Source organism: Typha latifolia, chromosome 10 (assembly GCF_019914945.1).
Source record: "Typha latifolia isolate L0001 chromosome 10, TyphaL0001v2, whole genome shotgun sequence".
NCBI classification, from domain to species: Eukaryota; Viridiplantae; Streptophyta; class Magnoliopsida; order Poales; family Typhaceae; genus Typha; species Typha latifolia.
The window spans coordinates 1,382,316-1,398,136 of NC_133095.1; the positions used below are offsets into that span (position 1 = coordinate 1,382,316).

General features: G+C 36.0%; 1 protein-coding gene across 7 annotated transcripts; it reads left to right on the forward strand.

Moving 5' to 3' along the window:
• The first annotated feature begins 328 nt into the window (after positions 1-328).
• LOC140796381 (uncharacterized) lies at positions 329-15,509 on the forward strand. Of its 7 annotated transcripts, none has more exons than XM_073149389.1 (30): positions 329-538; positions 1,243-1,306; positions 1,400-1,560; positions 1,654-1,748; positions 2,635-2,734; positions 3,944-4,048; positions 4,195-4,357; positions 5,414-5,534; positions 5,634-5,696; positions 5,845-5,925; positions 5,994-6,088; positions 6,187-6,337; positions 6,716-6,802; positions 7,585-7,704; positions 7,771-7,902; positions 8,002-8,099; positions 8,176-8,299; positions 8,378-8,485; positions 9,386-9,530; positions 9,834-9,944; positions 10,057-10,120; positions 10,391-10,466; positions 11,605-11,787; positions 11,861-11,971; positions 12,232-12,399; positions 12,489-12,647; positions 13,152-13,385; positions 13,637-13,804; positions 14,485-14,597; positions 14,706-15,509. In XM_073149389.1, exons 2-30 carry the CDS (start codon positions 1,299-1,301, stop codon positions 15,244-15,246), a joined length of 3,885 nt encoding a protein of 1,294 aa, XP_073005490.1. In that variant the 5' UTR covers positions 329-538; positions 1,243-1,298; the 3' UTR covers positions 15,247-15,509. The 7 variants fall into 7 exon arrangements, with proteins under 7 accessions (XP_073005490.1, XP_073005489.1, XP_073005492.1 ...); XM_073149388.1 differs by having other exon boundaries at positions 349-627; XM_073149391.1 differs by having other exon boundaries at positions 349-627; positions 13,637-13,798.
• Positions 15,510-15,821: the final 312 nt, after the last annotated feature.

Below are 15,821 nucleotides of genomic sequence, written 5' to 3' on the forward strand. Positions count from 1 at the left end.
TAGCTAGAGAAAAATAAAATAGATAATTTTATATTATTATAAAATTTGTAGATGTATTTAATACAGTTACTAACTGACTTGTATAAGAAAACGATAAGTGGGTCTATGGTATAAAAACGAAAATGAAATGTGTTTAAATGCAAATAATCTCATATTATTATAAGTGGGCATTATTTTGCAAATTATTTGAGGGTCTTATTCAATTAAAAGGACGTCTTCGCAAAGACCCTGCTATTTGTGAGGGATTAAAATGCGTAAACAACAACAAAGGAAAGAGAACTCCAATCTCAAAGCATTAAGTCATTCCCAGCGGACGCCTCTAAATAATCCATCAAACCGGCGTGGATTTTGGGCACCGCCATCGACGACCTTCTCCGGTGGCAGCCGCGGCCTCTTCCGCTGTTCCCTCTCCTCCTTGGGTCGCCTTCTTCGTCGGTTAGGGCATACGCCATCTCGAGCCATCCACGGTCGAATCGAGCTCGGCCAGCTCGGGCTCGCGTCGAGGCTTATCGAGCCGGTCCGGATTTCACGTTCCAAGGTCTCTCCGTCGACTCTTCTCTTTCTTCCTTCCTTCCTCTCTCCGGTGTCGAAAACTTACTCAACGGTGTTCCGTGGAGTTGCCCAGAGGTAGCTATTGGGCCCGATCCTCTTTTCCGATCTGGTCTTTTACTTTTGTTTTAAGTCATAGGCAGATATCTCTGGTAGATCTTGGCTCTCGATTATTTGGGGGGAAGAATGCGGTTGTCATTAGAAGTCCCGAAGTTGAATAATTGATTGTTTTCTTGAATTGGTTACGTTTCTATAGATGAATAGCGAATAATTAGAGGTATCCAGTTCGAGTAAATGATTGCACTCTCGGTTCTTTGATCATACTTATCGGTAGTTATCTCAACATGTGTGATCTTCTTGATTTTTGTTTTTCATTAGTTGCATGAGGAATGCAACACTAATTGTTTATCTTAAAGCCGAATCTTTGGTCGCATTCTTATAGCTTGCAGGTGGGTAGATTTTCTTGAATTCTGTGATATTCTCTCTCTCACTTCGCTTCTTGTTTCCTGGTTCGGGGAATTCCTTATTTTGCTATAATTGGAATTTGGGAAATAGTTTGACAGAATGTTAAATTGGTGGTTCACCTCAAACTGTTTCCATGGTTCTCTATCTATTTCTGGACAATATAGCGCTTATAAGATTTGATAGTGCATACACGCAGTCTTCTAAGCTTGTAACTTCTTATTTATTCAGATTGAGCTAGTTGGTTTTGGGCTGGATATCTCTCATTTTCGTGAGTGTATATGTGAATGAAGAGGTTAGTTACCATTGGTTTGTCGGGTACATAACATTGGTGATTGCAGTCCATCCTCCTAATCAGAGGTGAAATATCAGTTTATCTTTACAATAGGATGGATCCAGTCAAATCTTATTTAGGGAGACTACTCCTGGAAGAAATAACTCCAGTAGTCATGGTTCTTACAACTCCTCTCGTTGAAGATGCCTGTCAGAAGAACGGGCTTAATTTTATTGAGATGCTTCTCCCATTCTCCCTTTTCAAGAAAATTGATGGTGTGGATTTTCTCCTCTCTTTTATTTTGTTATTTATGTATAACATTCTTGTAGTGGTTTGAACCGGTTGTCTAATTAATTTTACTTGCTCAGTTCCTGTTCGTACTGCAGCTGACCAACCTTACAGGCTGCAGATGTTCAAGCTAAGGCTCATGTATGCCTCTGACATACGGCTGCAAAACTATGAGGTAATGTTTCATTACCTGCTATTTTTTGTAAGTTGCATGCTCTTGACCAGTCTTGGATACATTTCTTAAGATTTAATAGATATCATACTGGATAGTGTTCTTTGGGTGTCAATCCAGTAAATTTGGCATAGATAACACATACATCTAGCTAAAGTCACATAGACAAATACAACCTAAAATGTTATTTGAGTCTACATCAGGTTTATATTCTACAGTTATTGCAGTTTGGATTCGACATAATTTTGGTCAAAGTTTGAATTATTATTATTGATTTTTAGGGTATGTTTGGCCGATTGGAAAGTAAGGAAAGAAAATGATAGTTTTTTAAAAGTCATTGCTTACTGTGCTTGGATGAAGAAAGTGGAGTGACAAATGAATTATTTACTTTTCTAAAATCTTTAGCTTCTCTCATTTCACTTCTTATTTTAAAAGAAGAGAGTGACACCTCCCACCTTTTTATATACTGTATCCAATCATTAATTGCACATTATGCACTTTCAATTTTTAAACAACAATAAATTATGATTACTTACTAGAAATGACTTCACTAGACACTTGCACTATTTTTTTCCCTCTACTTCTCATCAACAGAACACATTCTTATATTAAATGACAAATTATATATTGATGGATTTAGGTGAATTGAAAAGAAAAATTGAAGAAGTTCCGGTCTTCAAAACTCCACCATTTTTTCATTGTTACACTCCATCTTTTTTTATCATCAAAGCCCTTCACGCTTTTTACATCCTTTGATGATTGGCCAATGGATTCTTCTTTAAGAGCCTTCACTTTAAAGGAATTACTGCATATAAGCTATTGCTACTTAATGTGGTGTTTATTGGTAAGATGACTGTATCATAATTTGGTAACTAACTTGTGGGAACAGGCTGCAGAACAGCATTTGAAGCAGGTTGTTTCTGACTCCAGTGAAAAGGCTCTTCCTGATTTGCTTTCTGATCCTCCACAACTTGAAACTGTACTAAGCAGTGAGATCTCATCCTTTCTGCTAGCAGCTTTAGCCTTTCATTTGCACTATGTTAATTTTATTTATTTGTGGGGTTTGAGACTTTTTCTCTAGAATTACATGATTGTTGAAATTAGAAAAAAAGAAAGATCCACCTGACTCTTCCTAGTAATTGTGATATGCAATCTTTAGAAATAAGCAATAGTCCTGATTTTCTTTTTAACTAGGCTTGACTAGCAAGTAGCGACCAGCTCTGTCATTCTTTTGGAATTTGGACCATGGAGACTAGTGAGTATGAAAACACCAGTACAGCAGGAGGGCATGGTAGGCTATTAGTCGGTGAACTATACTCATTGTTTGCAGAAAATGATTAATTTGTTTGATTATCATTATCCATACTTTATACGAATTTTAAATGCTAAATTTTCACATTATCACTACACAATAGCATCCCAGTAATTGAAACATTTGTGAGGTTATTTTTGAAATGTAAGAGCATATGTGAACTGTAAAATCTATGTACTAAGCACAAGAAATTTGAGCTTTGTGAGTTATGGAGAGTCCAACACTGTCTTTATTACATTCGTTTGAAGAGATTATGCTTGATGTATAGTAATGCTTTGTAGGAGTTTGAGTCAAACAAAGGTCTCTCTCTCTCTCTCTCTCTCTCTCTCCCGTGTTTGTTACTTGTATTTCCTTCCTCCGCAATACTAGTTATTATATGCTTTATGCATGTGGATTGAGATAGCTAGATGAAATGCCCAGGGCATTCCATTTATGGCAGTATCAGGATTGCAATGGAGAACACATCACTTCTTTAGAAGTACTTTCTAGCCAACATATGCAATATATGGGTCACTGCCATAAATTTTGTTACTTAGGCTTGTCCACTATATCTGAACCTGTCAATTGGAGATGATTGAATAATTGGATGACAGTCAATCACCGCTAAATTGAATTTTTTTCTGCAGAAAATCATGGCTCTGCTTTACTAGCATATGTAGTTCTATTTATGTTCTTAGATGTCTGGTTTGCACTGCTGTAATGACTGAAGATTCTGTATGCATCTTGTATGATAAGTGTACTGGAGTGTTAGTCTGAATTTTGATTCTTGTATACATGTTACAAATTCAAGTAAATTCAAGTAATATCCAAACTTTACCTTGTACAATGCTGGTTTTTAATTTGTCATATTATCTGTTGACGATTTGCAAATTTTCTTTTAATGCAGAATCTGAATCTGATTTATGCCCACAGTGGATTCAGTTATTCAATAAAGAGCTTATACGGACGGTATCTTTTTCAGAGCATGAATCATTTGACCATCCTGTCGCATGTGAGCTTTTAAGCTTGTCTATGCAAAAAGTGTCCTTGAATTTTGAATATCTTAAATGCTTATTCTCTTGAATATCATGATTCATGACTGCTTTTGACTTTCATATGAGTATAATTCTCAGCTCATGCACATGATTTGTTCTACAGGTCTTTTGGTGGTTTCATCAAAGGACGAACAGGCTGTCAATAGATTTGTCGATCTTTTCAACACAGATCAGTTGCCTTCTCTTCTAAATGATGGTGTCATGGACCCAAAGATATTGAAGCATTATCTTCTACTGCATGATAACCAAGATGGCACACCAGAAAGGTACTCTTTGCTTTCCATCATGCATAAAATTGAATTAATCTCCTTTTATCCATAAATGATTATTGGAACAAGTATAATGTCAGGGAGCCTCATCTGAGTCATCAGAACTAATCTACCAACAATGTACTTGTTATGAGATAGGATTGTAGGATGGCTTGTTTATTGGAATCAAACAATCAGGATAAGGAATGTTTGGATTTTGTTCATGTACTAGCTTAATGAGATAGATCTAATTAGTTATTTGTTTTCCATATGCTCTAATATGATGAAACTTATGTTACAAAGATACAAGGTACCTATAAAAGAAATACATGAACACTGGGATATGTCGTGGTAAGTTCACATGATCAGTTAGTCCTAGTGGAGTGTATTGACCTCACGTAAGGATCTGATTCTACAAAATTTGTACAATCCAAAATATTGTTCAGTTTGAGAGCCATATATTTGGTTTCTTGGTTCTTGACTTCTTGAGTAATAGTTCGGCAGTTGTGGGATGTAGTGGCATGTCAATTTTGCATCCAAAGATGCATGTCGTTGAAATTTGGCAATATGATAAAAAGTGAAAAAAATAAGAATAAAACCATGCATTGCTTCATGAAGGAATAACTTGGATTATCTTGATTGAGGTAATCCATGGACGTCCATTGTCTGATTTAGGAGTTGTAGAGCTTAAAGTTTAAGAAATTGATGGCTTCAATTTTTGGTCATGTAACATGCATCGATGATCTACGTCTGCCAATATTTATCAAGTAGAGAAAATTTGCTGTCTTTTCTAGAGGAGAAAATTTAGTGTTGAAGGATTCTTCGGAACTTATACTGATCACTGATCTGAAATAGCAACACAAAAGTGATTATTAATGATTTACTTCCTGACTAATCATATTATATATCCAAGTGTTACAGTATTTTTGTTGTTGTTGTTGCCTGCTGCTGCTTACATCCACTCTTGTTTCCAAATTTTTATTTACATAATTTCTCAACTTCTAGATAACTATCAATTCCTTTAAGACACTTGCTATGAAGATTGATTAATTTTTTTTATCTTTTTATATAAAGAGCAAACAGCATTTTGGCAGAAATGAGGAGCACTTTTGGTCCAAATGACTGTAGATTGCTGTGCATTAATTCTGCTCGAGGAGAGGGTGTTAATGGCGAAGATATTTCACTGTTACCCTATGTAAGTTCACTCCTAGGGGGCAGCAAATTTTAATGCCTTTGACTTCCAAAATCAGTAGACGGATTAATAATCCTATATCTGTTTTACAATTGTATGCAGAAAAATCATGGTTTGCATGGTCATGATATTGCTTATTCTCTTAACATGGATGATCTGAATGGGGTAAGCATGTAGCATCAATCAGGATGCTACCAGCTTTCATCTATTATAAGTTTGCCTATATACTCATAAAAATAGCATCAAATATTATTCACTTTTCAGGATGTAGTTTTTCTCTTTGTGGGTAAAATTTAACTGATTGTTTTATTAGATAAAAGATTTCATGCAAGGTCTTGCTTCTAATCATATCATTCCATATATGGAGCAAAAGATACGTGTCCTAAATCAGCAGGTATGTCATTTCATGATTGTTAGAGTATGTGTATATCATGTTTCTAAATTATCAAGGTTCTCTATTAGGTTTCTGCGACAAGGAAGGGCTTTAGAAACCAAATAAAAAATCTGTGGTGGAGAAAAGGAAAAGATGATACTCCTGAAGCCCCTAATGTTCCTATGTAAGTTATCTAGCAGGCAGTATTAGATTTATACCTTTGTAATTTGTATTTTTTATGTCATTATCTCCTTTTCGTCCTTTCCTTGTTTCTTTTAACAGGTATACATTCAGCTCCATTGAGTCTCAAATAAGAGTCCTCGGTGATTATGCATTCATGTTGCGAGACTATGAACTTGCATTGTCAAATTACCGGTTACTCTCCACTGATTATAAGCTTGATAAATCATGGAAATGCTATGCCGGTGCCCAGGTAGCTGACTTCTCAATTTCTTTTGCGTAGATAATTAGTGAGGAAATTTTGTCAAGAGCAAGTCCATTTTAATGACATAGCTCGGGTTGGCAATAGATTGGATGCCCATGATAAGTGGGTCCCAAGCTCAATTTAGTGAGCAAATGTAGGAACTGTCCTGATTTAGATTCAGTCGAAATCAGATATTGGCACAGATAATGTACGACTTGATTGAGATATGAGAACTACAATCCTGTACCTTTTAAGTTGTCCGACAAACCATATCCTTTTCTTATTTGCCTCTCCAGAACATTTTTTGTGTTTATGTCTATATATCAGGACGTGAGTATTTCTTGCTGACAGTTTTGCTTAATTTAGTATCTTCAAATTTATCTGCAGGAAATGAGTGGACTTTCATACTTTATGCTGGATCAATCAAGAAAGGAATCCGAGTATTGCATGGAAAATGCTTTCAGTACATATTTGGTATCTACATATCTTATTCTTGTAGCATATATTAATTTCTCAATCAAGCTGAAACCTGATTGGAAGATCAAAAACATCATGCTAAAGGATCTATGTCATAAATTTATAATTCTTGATTTGTGTAATTGCTCCATAAATAGAGAGCTGCTCTCCCTTCATAAGCTTGGAGGAACATAGTCCATCTTAGATATCTTACTTCTTTGTTTACCTTGCTAGTTTTCTTTTGCAAGTATTAAACTCTTAAGTATTTGGTGCCCTTTCTTTCTTACAATTCCATATTTCTAATCAACTTATTATGAATGATGACTATTCTATTGAGCTTAAGACTATTGTTATTTACAAAGAGGATAACATGGAGAAAGTTATTTGGTTTCATGTTTTAAAAATTTGATGTTATAATGAATCTGCTATTTTGCTGCAAACAGTCTTTCGTCAAACTAGGGACAACAAACTTCTTGTATTAAATCTTTTTGCTTGTGTCGTGTAAACTTGAGTCAATCAACCCTACTTGGTGCTGGTCTATTGTTGTGGGTTTTTGATGTTTTGGTTTTCTCCTTCTGTTGGTGCCAGCTAGGAGACAGCATCTTTGTTGCTACTGATAATATTGTGGATCATATTGCCAAGATGATCCGACCAGTTGATTTTGTTACCATCATTTGATTTCCTTTTCCCAAATTTTTATGGTGTATTAACTGAAAGTAACTTTTGACTTGACCATTATGTTGTATATCACTTTATTGTTTTATGCTCTATTTGCTAGTGATTGAATAATCTCTGTGCAGAAAGTTGGTTCTTCTGGTCAGAGAAATGCTACTAGGTGTGGACTCTGGTGGGCCGAAATGCTCAAGGCCAGGGGACAGTATAGGGAGGCATCCACTGTGTATTTCCGCATTTCTAATGAGGTAAAGGCTAGAACGCGGAAGCATGATGTACCTTGTGATTGCTGCTTATTGAATGTTGTTCTTCAGGAACCTTCTCTGCTTGCTGCTGTGATGCTTGAGCAAGCATCATGCTGCTATTTGTTATCCAATCCACCTATGTTGCGGAAGTATGGATTTCATCTCATTCTAGCTGGTAATCGTTACTATATTTCTGATCAGGTATACATTTCTTCTATTTTGTTCTGGAAATGACAATGTTGTGAGCAATTTAGAAGCTTGTCAAAACTTCTGTCCTTAAATATTCCGTGTAAATTGCAGAGACACCATGCTATCCGAGCATATAGAAATGCTCTTTTTGTGTACGAAGGAAATGCTTGGAGTTACATCAATGATCATGTTCATTTTAATATTGGAAGGTACTGAGGCTGTTTTGAACTCCTTTTATACAGTGGTTTTTCTCTGTTACACTTCATTAGTATTTACATTGTTCAGGTGGTATGGACTTATTGGGTTATTTGAGGTGGCAGTCAAGCACATGTTGGAGGTTCTAGCATGCAGCCAACAGTCATCGGTGACCCAAAACATGTTCCTTACCGAATTTTTTAATTTCGTTCAGGTAGTATTCAAGAACCTCCTGATTTCTTCATGGAAAGTGTTTTATTTTGCTGACAGTCAGTGACCATTGGTAAATTAGAGTATGGGGAAGACGGCTGATGTATACAAGCTTCAACTTCCTGTTATCAACGTATCATCACTTAAAGTTGTCTATGAAGATCATCGGACTTATGCATCAGCTGCAGATGTAAGCTCATCCCTGCTATCAGCAGTACTAATGGATGTCTATGCATGTGACTGTTGGACAATGGATTTTTTTAAATGAATATCCTCTAATATCTTTTTCTCCTGCCCTGAGGACGCTGCATGGAAGCTTGTAGTAGAGCATAAATCTACTGTTGTTAAAACCAACAATTTCAGTCTCCAGTTCTCAAGTTGATGAGTTAAATCATTGCATTAGAGTATTAGACATTGAAGTTTCTTACCATGTTTACACTGATTCAGTCTTTTATTATAGTTGTTGTCAGTGCTACCACATGCCGATTATTTCATGATGATTCTTGGGGAAAAAGAGTTCCATCCGTCTCCTGTCAGGCTTATCAATTCATGTTTATCGTGATCTTCAATTTGACGAAAACTTTTCTATAGCAACTGAGACTGAAAAGAAGAGATGTTACACAGAGCTCTAGACTCCTGAATGACATTTATCCATATTTGAGGATAAGGATAAGGGAGCATATGACATCTAGGTGATGTCATCTGAAAATACCCAACCCCTTTTGCAATGGTTTGGAAGAGACTCTGGCAGTATATACACTAATAGGGACACTAGCAACTATTGTGATGTACACTTTAAGCAATAAAGATACCAGCGGATATGATCTAGATTAAATTTTGTTCTTGCAGACTTGGTCTTGTTATTTTGTTATGTCATTATGCGGAAATGTATTCTTATCAGATTTAGGTAGTTGGTAATTCTGATAGATTCTATTGCTTTACATGTAGAAACCCTATCTCTCCTCCATAAACATTTCTTGGATGTATGGAAAACAAACAATGTCCATATGATTCTAATATTCCATAGCTTGTATATCTTTAAAACCTCCATCTATAAGTAATTCGTCTGTGATTTGTTTCTCTTCATCAGGTTGGTGTTAGTGAAAGCTTTTGGCAAGCCTTGGAAGAAGAAATGGTTCCTTCGGGATTGACTATCAGAACTAACTGGCTGGAATCTCAACCAAAATCGTCCCCTTTGAGAAAATACAATGACTCATGTGTTTGTGTGGCTGGAGGTATGGTGTAGCAGCTTGCTCAAAAGTCCTTTTTAATATGCAAGCTAGCATGAATTTGACAACCTTGATCTAACTACTGAAGTGGGAACTAGAACCTGTTGTGATAGTAAATTTCAGTGTGAAATAATTGGCAGAAGATTAGTAGCAACGGAACAATAAATGGACTAATGCATGCTCTCATACATTTTGTGATTGATGTGATGTCTTGTTATCGTTTCATAATGTTGATGTTTATCAATTGGGAAGTGCATCTGAATGGGTCCTTCATTTTTTACTCACGAACTTTGATCTGATTTATTGCAGAAGCAATTAAGGTGAACCTTGAGCTTACAAATCCTCTACAAATTTCTATTTCTGTTTCTGGTATATCACTTATATGTGAGCTATCGTCAAGTTCTGAGGCATCAAATGTTGGTATATTTCTCATCCCTGATGAGAATTGCAATGTTCTCCTGTAGAAACTGAGCTGCTTAAAATCTGCTAGAAAATCATGTATAGTAAGGATTAAATTATGTCAATTGTGCAGATAGAAGTGCATCATCTGTAGCAGTAAAGGAAGATCCTGGTTTCGAGAATCCTTCTTCTTGTAGGTAAATATTATTTATGTTGATTTTGTACACAAAGGGGCAGTCAGTGTGATGGTAAAGGTTCTCAATGGGTACCTTGTTGTGATGGGTTCAAATTGTAGAATAGTCATCCCAGTAATTGGGCAATACCAAGACTGCATGCATCTTGCCCTTACCATACCTCACATAGTGGGAGCCTCGTGCACTTTGCACCCTTTCTTTTATTTTTACTTTTGAAAACAATTGTATTTGGAACAAGCAGGATGAGATGCTGCTTGTGGTTGGTCATTGCAGGGATCAAAATGGTGAAAATTCTTTATTCACAGTATCAAAGCTTCATGTTGTATTAGGAGGAGGTGAAACTAAGAGGGTAACCTTTGACATGGAGCTCCTAATTTCCTTTTTTTTTTTTTTTACATCTCTTAGATGGATATCAATGTGCTATTTATTTATTCAGTTATACCTGTTAAAAGATCAATAAATTCTGTAACAGGACTTCGCATAAGTAAGCTGGTAAAAATGTTATGCTTCATTTGCTATTTACTTCTCTGAACCTGAGTTCCTTCTTAAAGCAAGCTGGTAAAAATGTTTCTGAGGTATCTCACATAAAATTGTGTCAGGGAATGAGCATGTCAAATAGATGCCTCATAAAACATACACTGAAGGATGTGACAAGTGCAACCTTTTATGTTTTAAATATAGATATGATTGATGTTCGAACTTTATATCCTCCATAACGTTGACTTGTTGGTACCCTCTAACTGTAAGAACCAAGTCCACCTATACGAGTGTGAGGAAGACATTTCCTACAATCAACCTCTCACTTTTGATGTCCCCTTTGATGATTCAGCTGCTAGTTTTAATTTACTTGTTGCTCCATTAAGTGAAGTTTCTAATAGTGGTAAAGAATATAGGTCTTCATTGAGGCTAGTTAGTTACTCTTGTTCTGAATTGGAACATCTCTTCATTTAGAGAAATGTGCAAAAGGCATGTTCTATACAAGGGTGTAACAGCTGCAATACTTACTGCAAGGAAATGCTGATAAGTTCTTGTTGATGGTGACTCTGATAGCAGGAGGGCTTAATGGAGTTCTTTGGTGGACAAAGTAGTCAGAACTGGTTGTAATTACCACTACGTAGTTTGCAGGTTTGCATTTCATTGATGGTTGTAGTGGGTAATATCAATAGGCTGAGACATGTAATGATATAACTGATTGGTTGCACTCCATAGTAGGAAATGTTACTGAAGTATAATATGATCCTAATTTGCTTGATCATATATCGTAAGATACACACTTCTGACCCAAATAGTTGGGACTAAAGGTTTTTTGTTGTTGTTGCAGCTTGGTTCCACTACATTTTTTTTTTAATTTGTTTATCTTCACTTGCACTGCTTAAGTTAGCTAGTCTATATCTACAGTTTCTCAGGCTTCTCTTTGTCCAACAATCGTCAGTGATATGGATTATATCCAATATTTCTCTTTTTCCCCTCTTTATACCGATTTTCAGATACAACTTGAAGTCACTCCAAAAGTGGAAGGTATCCTAAAATTAGTTGGAGTGAGGTGGATCCTGTCAGATTCAGTGGTCGGTTTTCAGTACTTTGAGCTTGATGCAAAGAAAAAGAACAAGAAAGGGAAGAAGGGAGCTAGGCAATCTTTAAGCAATGATATGAATCTAATTGTGATCAAGGTTTGTGCCAATCATTTTTCTCACATATTTTTGTTGGAAGACGAGAATATTGACGCCCAAATTTTGTGTTTAGGGCATACCAAAAATTGAAGGATATATTGACTGCATGCCCACAAAAGCATTTGCAGGTGATTTACGGCTTGTCATGCTGAAACTGATAAACCATTCAGAATATCCTGTGAAGGTATGATATGATATGCTTTTGATGCAGTTCTTTTCCCCCATTTTCATCATACCATTCTTCTGCATCTTAGATTCATCTTAGAAGCAATCTCTAAGCCAGAAGTTTTGGGAAGATTACCTCCAATATATTACTTCAGACAGCGCAGAGTTCTAATTTTGATGAAAATTTCTTATTCTCCCATCCAGTCATTGCCTTACACATATTTTAGTTGCACTATATTTTGGTGTATATTCATTCTCACTTGTGCCTGAACTTTGCAGAACATGAAAATGAAAATAAATCATCCGAGGTTCTTGATTCCTAGTAGTTCACCAGACATAGATCTAGATTTTCCACAGTGCTTGGAGAAGAAGGAAAATTTGGAAAGCGATCATGTGTCAGCAAACACTAAGGATATATCCAATAGTCTTTTGTTTTCATTTCCCAAAGTAAGAAGAGCAAAATCTGAAATATGATCATCTGATATATTCTATTATGAATATTTTGATTTGACATTTAGGTTCTCCATCTTTTGTAGGAGGCTACTATCCAAGGAGGGGCAGCATTTTCATGGCCTCTTTGGTTTCATTCTGGCATTGCTGGAAGTATTTCTCTTTATATATCATTATATTATGAAATGGAAAGTTGCTCTATTGACATGCCATACCGTACATTGCGCATGCACTATAATTTGGAGGTAAAGAATTTACTGAAAGTTCAAATTATTTAGATGGTTCAAAAACTTTGAATGCGATTACGCATTAAGAATATCATCTTTATGTGCTAAGTTGCAATGAAAATATTATTTTAGATATCCTTGATTGAAATCTTAACTTCTAGTTTAGCTCTTTTTCTTTAAAGAACATCAAGTAACCCGGTAAAGTTATCTTCAATTAATTTCTAGTGAACTCTTCTAATATTCAGAAACTGCACATTTCTCTTGGCACCAATGGTCAATGAAACTTCTAGTGTATAACATAAATTTCAAACAAGTAATGCACCTTCCTGTTAGCTGATTATTTCTTGTTCTTAGTTCTTACATGAGTATATGCTGTGGATCACTGTCGAATTAATGATTTTTTGTGGCCTTTTAGATAATTATTTCTCTGGATCCTAGTACCATTCCAGTTGCGATTTCATCTTAATCAGCAATTGATTTTTGCAGATGGATTTTCCAACTAATTGTTACTTTGATTTACAGGTTCTTCCATCACTAGATATATCATTCCTTATTAGCCCATGCTCATCAAGGTTGCAAGAATATCTTGTACACATGGACATAGTAAATAGGACTAGTTTCGAGACTTTCAAACTTCATCAGTTGTCCTGTGTTGGTGATCACTGGGCAATATCAACATTGCCTTCTTGCGCTTCTATCTGTTCCATGCAAACAATATCTGCGGGTCAGGGATTATCTTGCTTCTTCAAGCTAAAGGTTTGGAAGCTTGACCATGTATTACTAATCTGGAAGCTTGACCATGTATAACTAACCTGCTGCAGATAGATATTCCGGGAAGATTTCTTTATTATTTCTCTTCGCACCCTTTGTAGAAAAGTTAAATATTCTACTGAAGACTTTACTTTTGATTATCATCACATTTTCCAGTTTCAATTTATGTTTTGTTTTCCGGTGCATTAGATTCTTCTTTACCTATTAGAATCTCACAGGCTTATTTTATTTTTCAGGATCTAAGAACAAGTTCAAGTGAAAAGGGCAACTACACTGTTCAAGGAAGTGATGTACTGGTGGATTCTGAGGGAAGCAAAGATTGGTTAATTGATGTATCTAGGTCACCTTTGACCGAGTTTCATTATCAAGAAAGATATCACCAGGGAAAGTTAGCTAAGGTCAAGGTCATCCCCCTTATAGTTTTTGGACCTTTTAAGCTAATTAATGCCATCGAATAGTTTTTATTTGTTCTTCTGTTCCTCATGTTAATAAAATTGCTATATAACATGCTTTTATGACTAATTTCTGGATTCCATTAGGTTTTTGGTGTGTCTGAACTTAACAACTTGAGGCATATCTATTGTTAAACGACACCCCAGTGGGCAGCGGGTAGTCAAAATAATGCCTTCAACATTATCTTCCATGGCCTTCATCAAAATAATGCTTCAGAGCTCATCATCTCCTAATTCTAGCTTTTTATAACATTATGGTAGTCATATGTGATGAAAATTGTACAAAAGAATAGTTAACTGGACCTTTTTTGGAAAGTTCTTATGTTCCATGATTCCTAGAAATATGTTCATGTAGATATATTCGGTCTTTTTGAGATCTTATTCCCTCTATTACATATCTTTGAAAAATCCATGCAAGCAGCATATCTCATGTATTTTTGTTTTATTCCATGTAGCTATAGAATCGTAGACCATGTTGGTCTCATGCAATTAAAGATACCTGGATATGACTGTTATCTTGAATCCTTGATAGTTTCATATACTTGGATATTAAGAACAAATAAGCTAATGAGGTCCCATCAATATTAACATCTAATTTTGTCTGAATTTTGCTATTTCTCTTCATGATTCAGGGGTATCCGGGCCTTCTTGATTTCATATTGATCTCAAAGAAGATAGGAAGCGACTCCACTTCTGAGCCGGGAGCAAACCAGCAACTGTTCTCTAATCATGCATGCCATTGCAGGCAAGAGTTGAACATTAAATAGGAGTTAGGGTTGTTTCTTTTTCTTTTTTTTTTGGCTTTGAGCTTCAAGGATCTTGAAATTACTGATGGACTTCTCTTTTGTTCCAGTATCACCAGCAAGAGCCCAATATGGTGGCATATGGCTGGACCTCGCACAATTAATCATGATTTTTCAAATTCTCATTGTGAGGTTAATCTTCATGTTACGATCCACAATTGTACTGGAAATATTGTATCTGTCAGGCTTGCTACATTCAATAACATTCCAGAGACAAATCAGTCCAATGATACAACTCAATCCACTGATTATTCTAGCAATGGAGGATGGCATGATGTTTCTTTGGCAAATGACAAAAAGTTGATCACCACTGTCGAAGGTAGTCGCCCTCAGAGACCAGCATCTGAAAGTACCCCTCCGTTTTTTTGGTGTGCGGCAAGTTCCACTCAACTTAGTGTGGCACCGGCATGTATGGTCAAAGTTCCTCTGAGTATCTGCATTTTGGCACCTGGAACATACAATTTGTCAAATTATGAATTGCATTGGAGGCTACAACCATCTGAGGGGGGACCTGCTGATGAAGAGAAGATATGGTCTTCTGGTGTGGGCCGTGGACATCCTTTTTATATTACTGTTCTACATGACCCTTGATGAAATCCTGAGCTCTTATAGGCTGCTTACAGTAATTCAGTATGGGAGGTTTTGTCTTATATCACAGTTGTACATTATGCTGCGTAACATTAACCCAAAAGAAATATATATCCCAAGCTGTTGGTGAAGTTTGGTTTCTTGGTAAAAGATGCCAGCAGCTGAGTGTTCTATTATCGTAAATATTCTCCTTGTTCATTTTTTTTTTCACCTTTGTATTGACATTATTCAATGATTTTAGTGCATTCTTTTGGTCCAGAGATCAAGGATATTATCTTTATTCAATGGCCATCTAGTTGTCTACCACATATATTCATATGGATTAATTCTGCTACTTTTTTTTTCGTTGCTGAATTAACAAGGTCTTGATGAATTAAGTTATGCACTTCTATTGGTAAAAGTTTTATTTCTTCTTAGCCTCCGTTTGTCTTCTGCATCGTAGTACTCAAAAATGGGCATGCTGTGCACATTATGGCTCTTATTATCTTTTGGAATGGCTTTCAGAAATGTCTACGATAAGGCCAACTGAGTATGTTTCGGCTTCTTTGCTTTTCCAATTCTTGCTCATATTTTGTCAT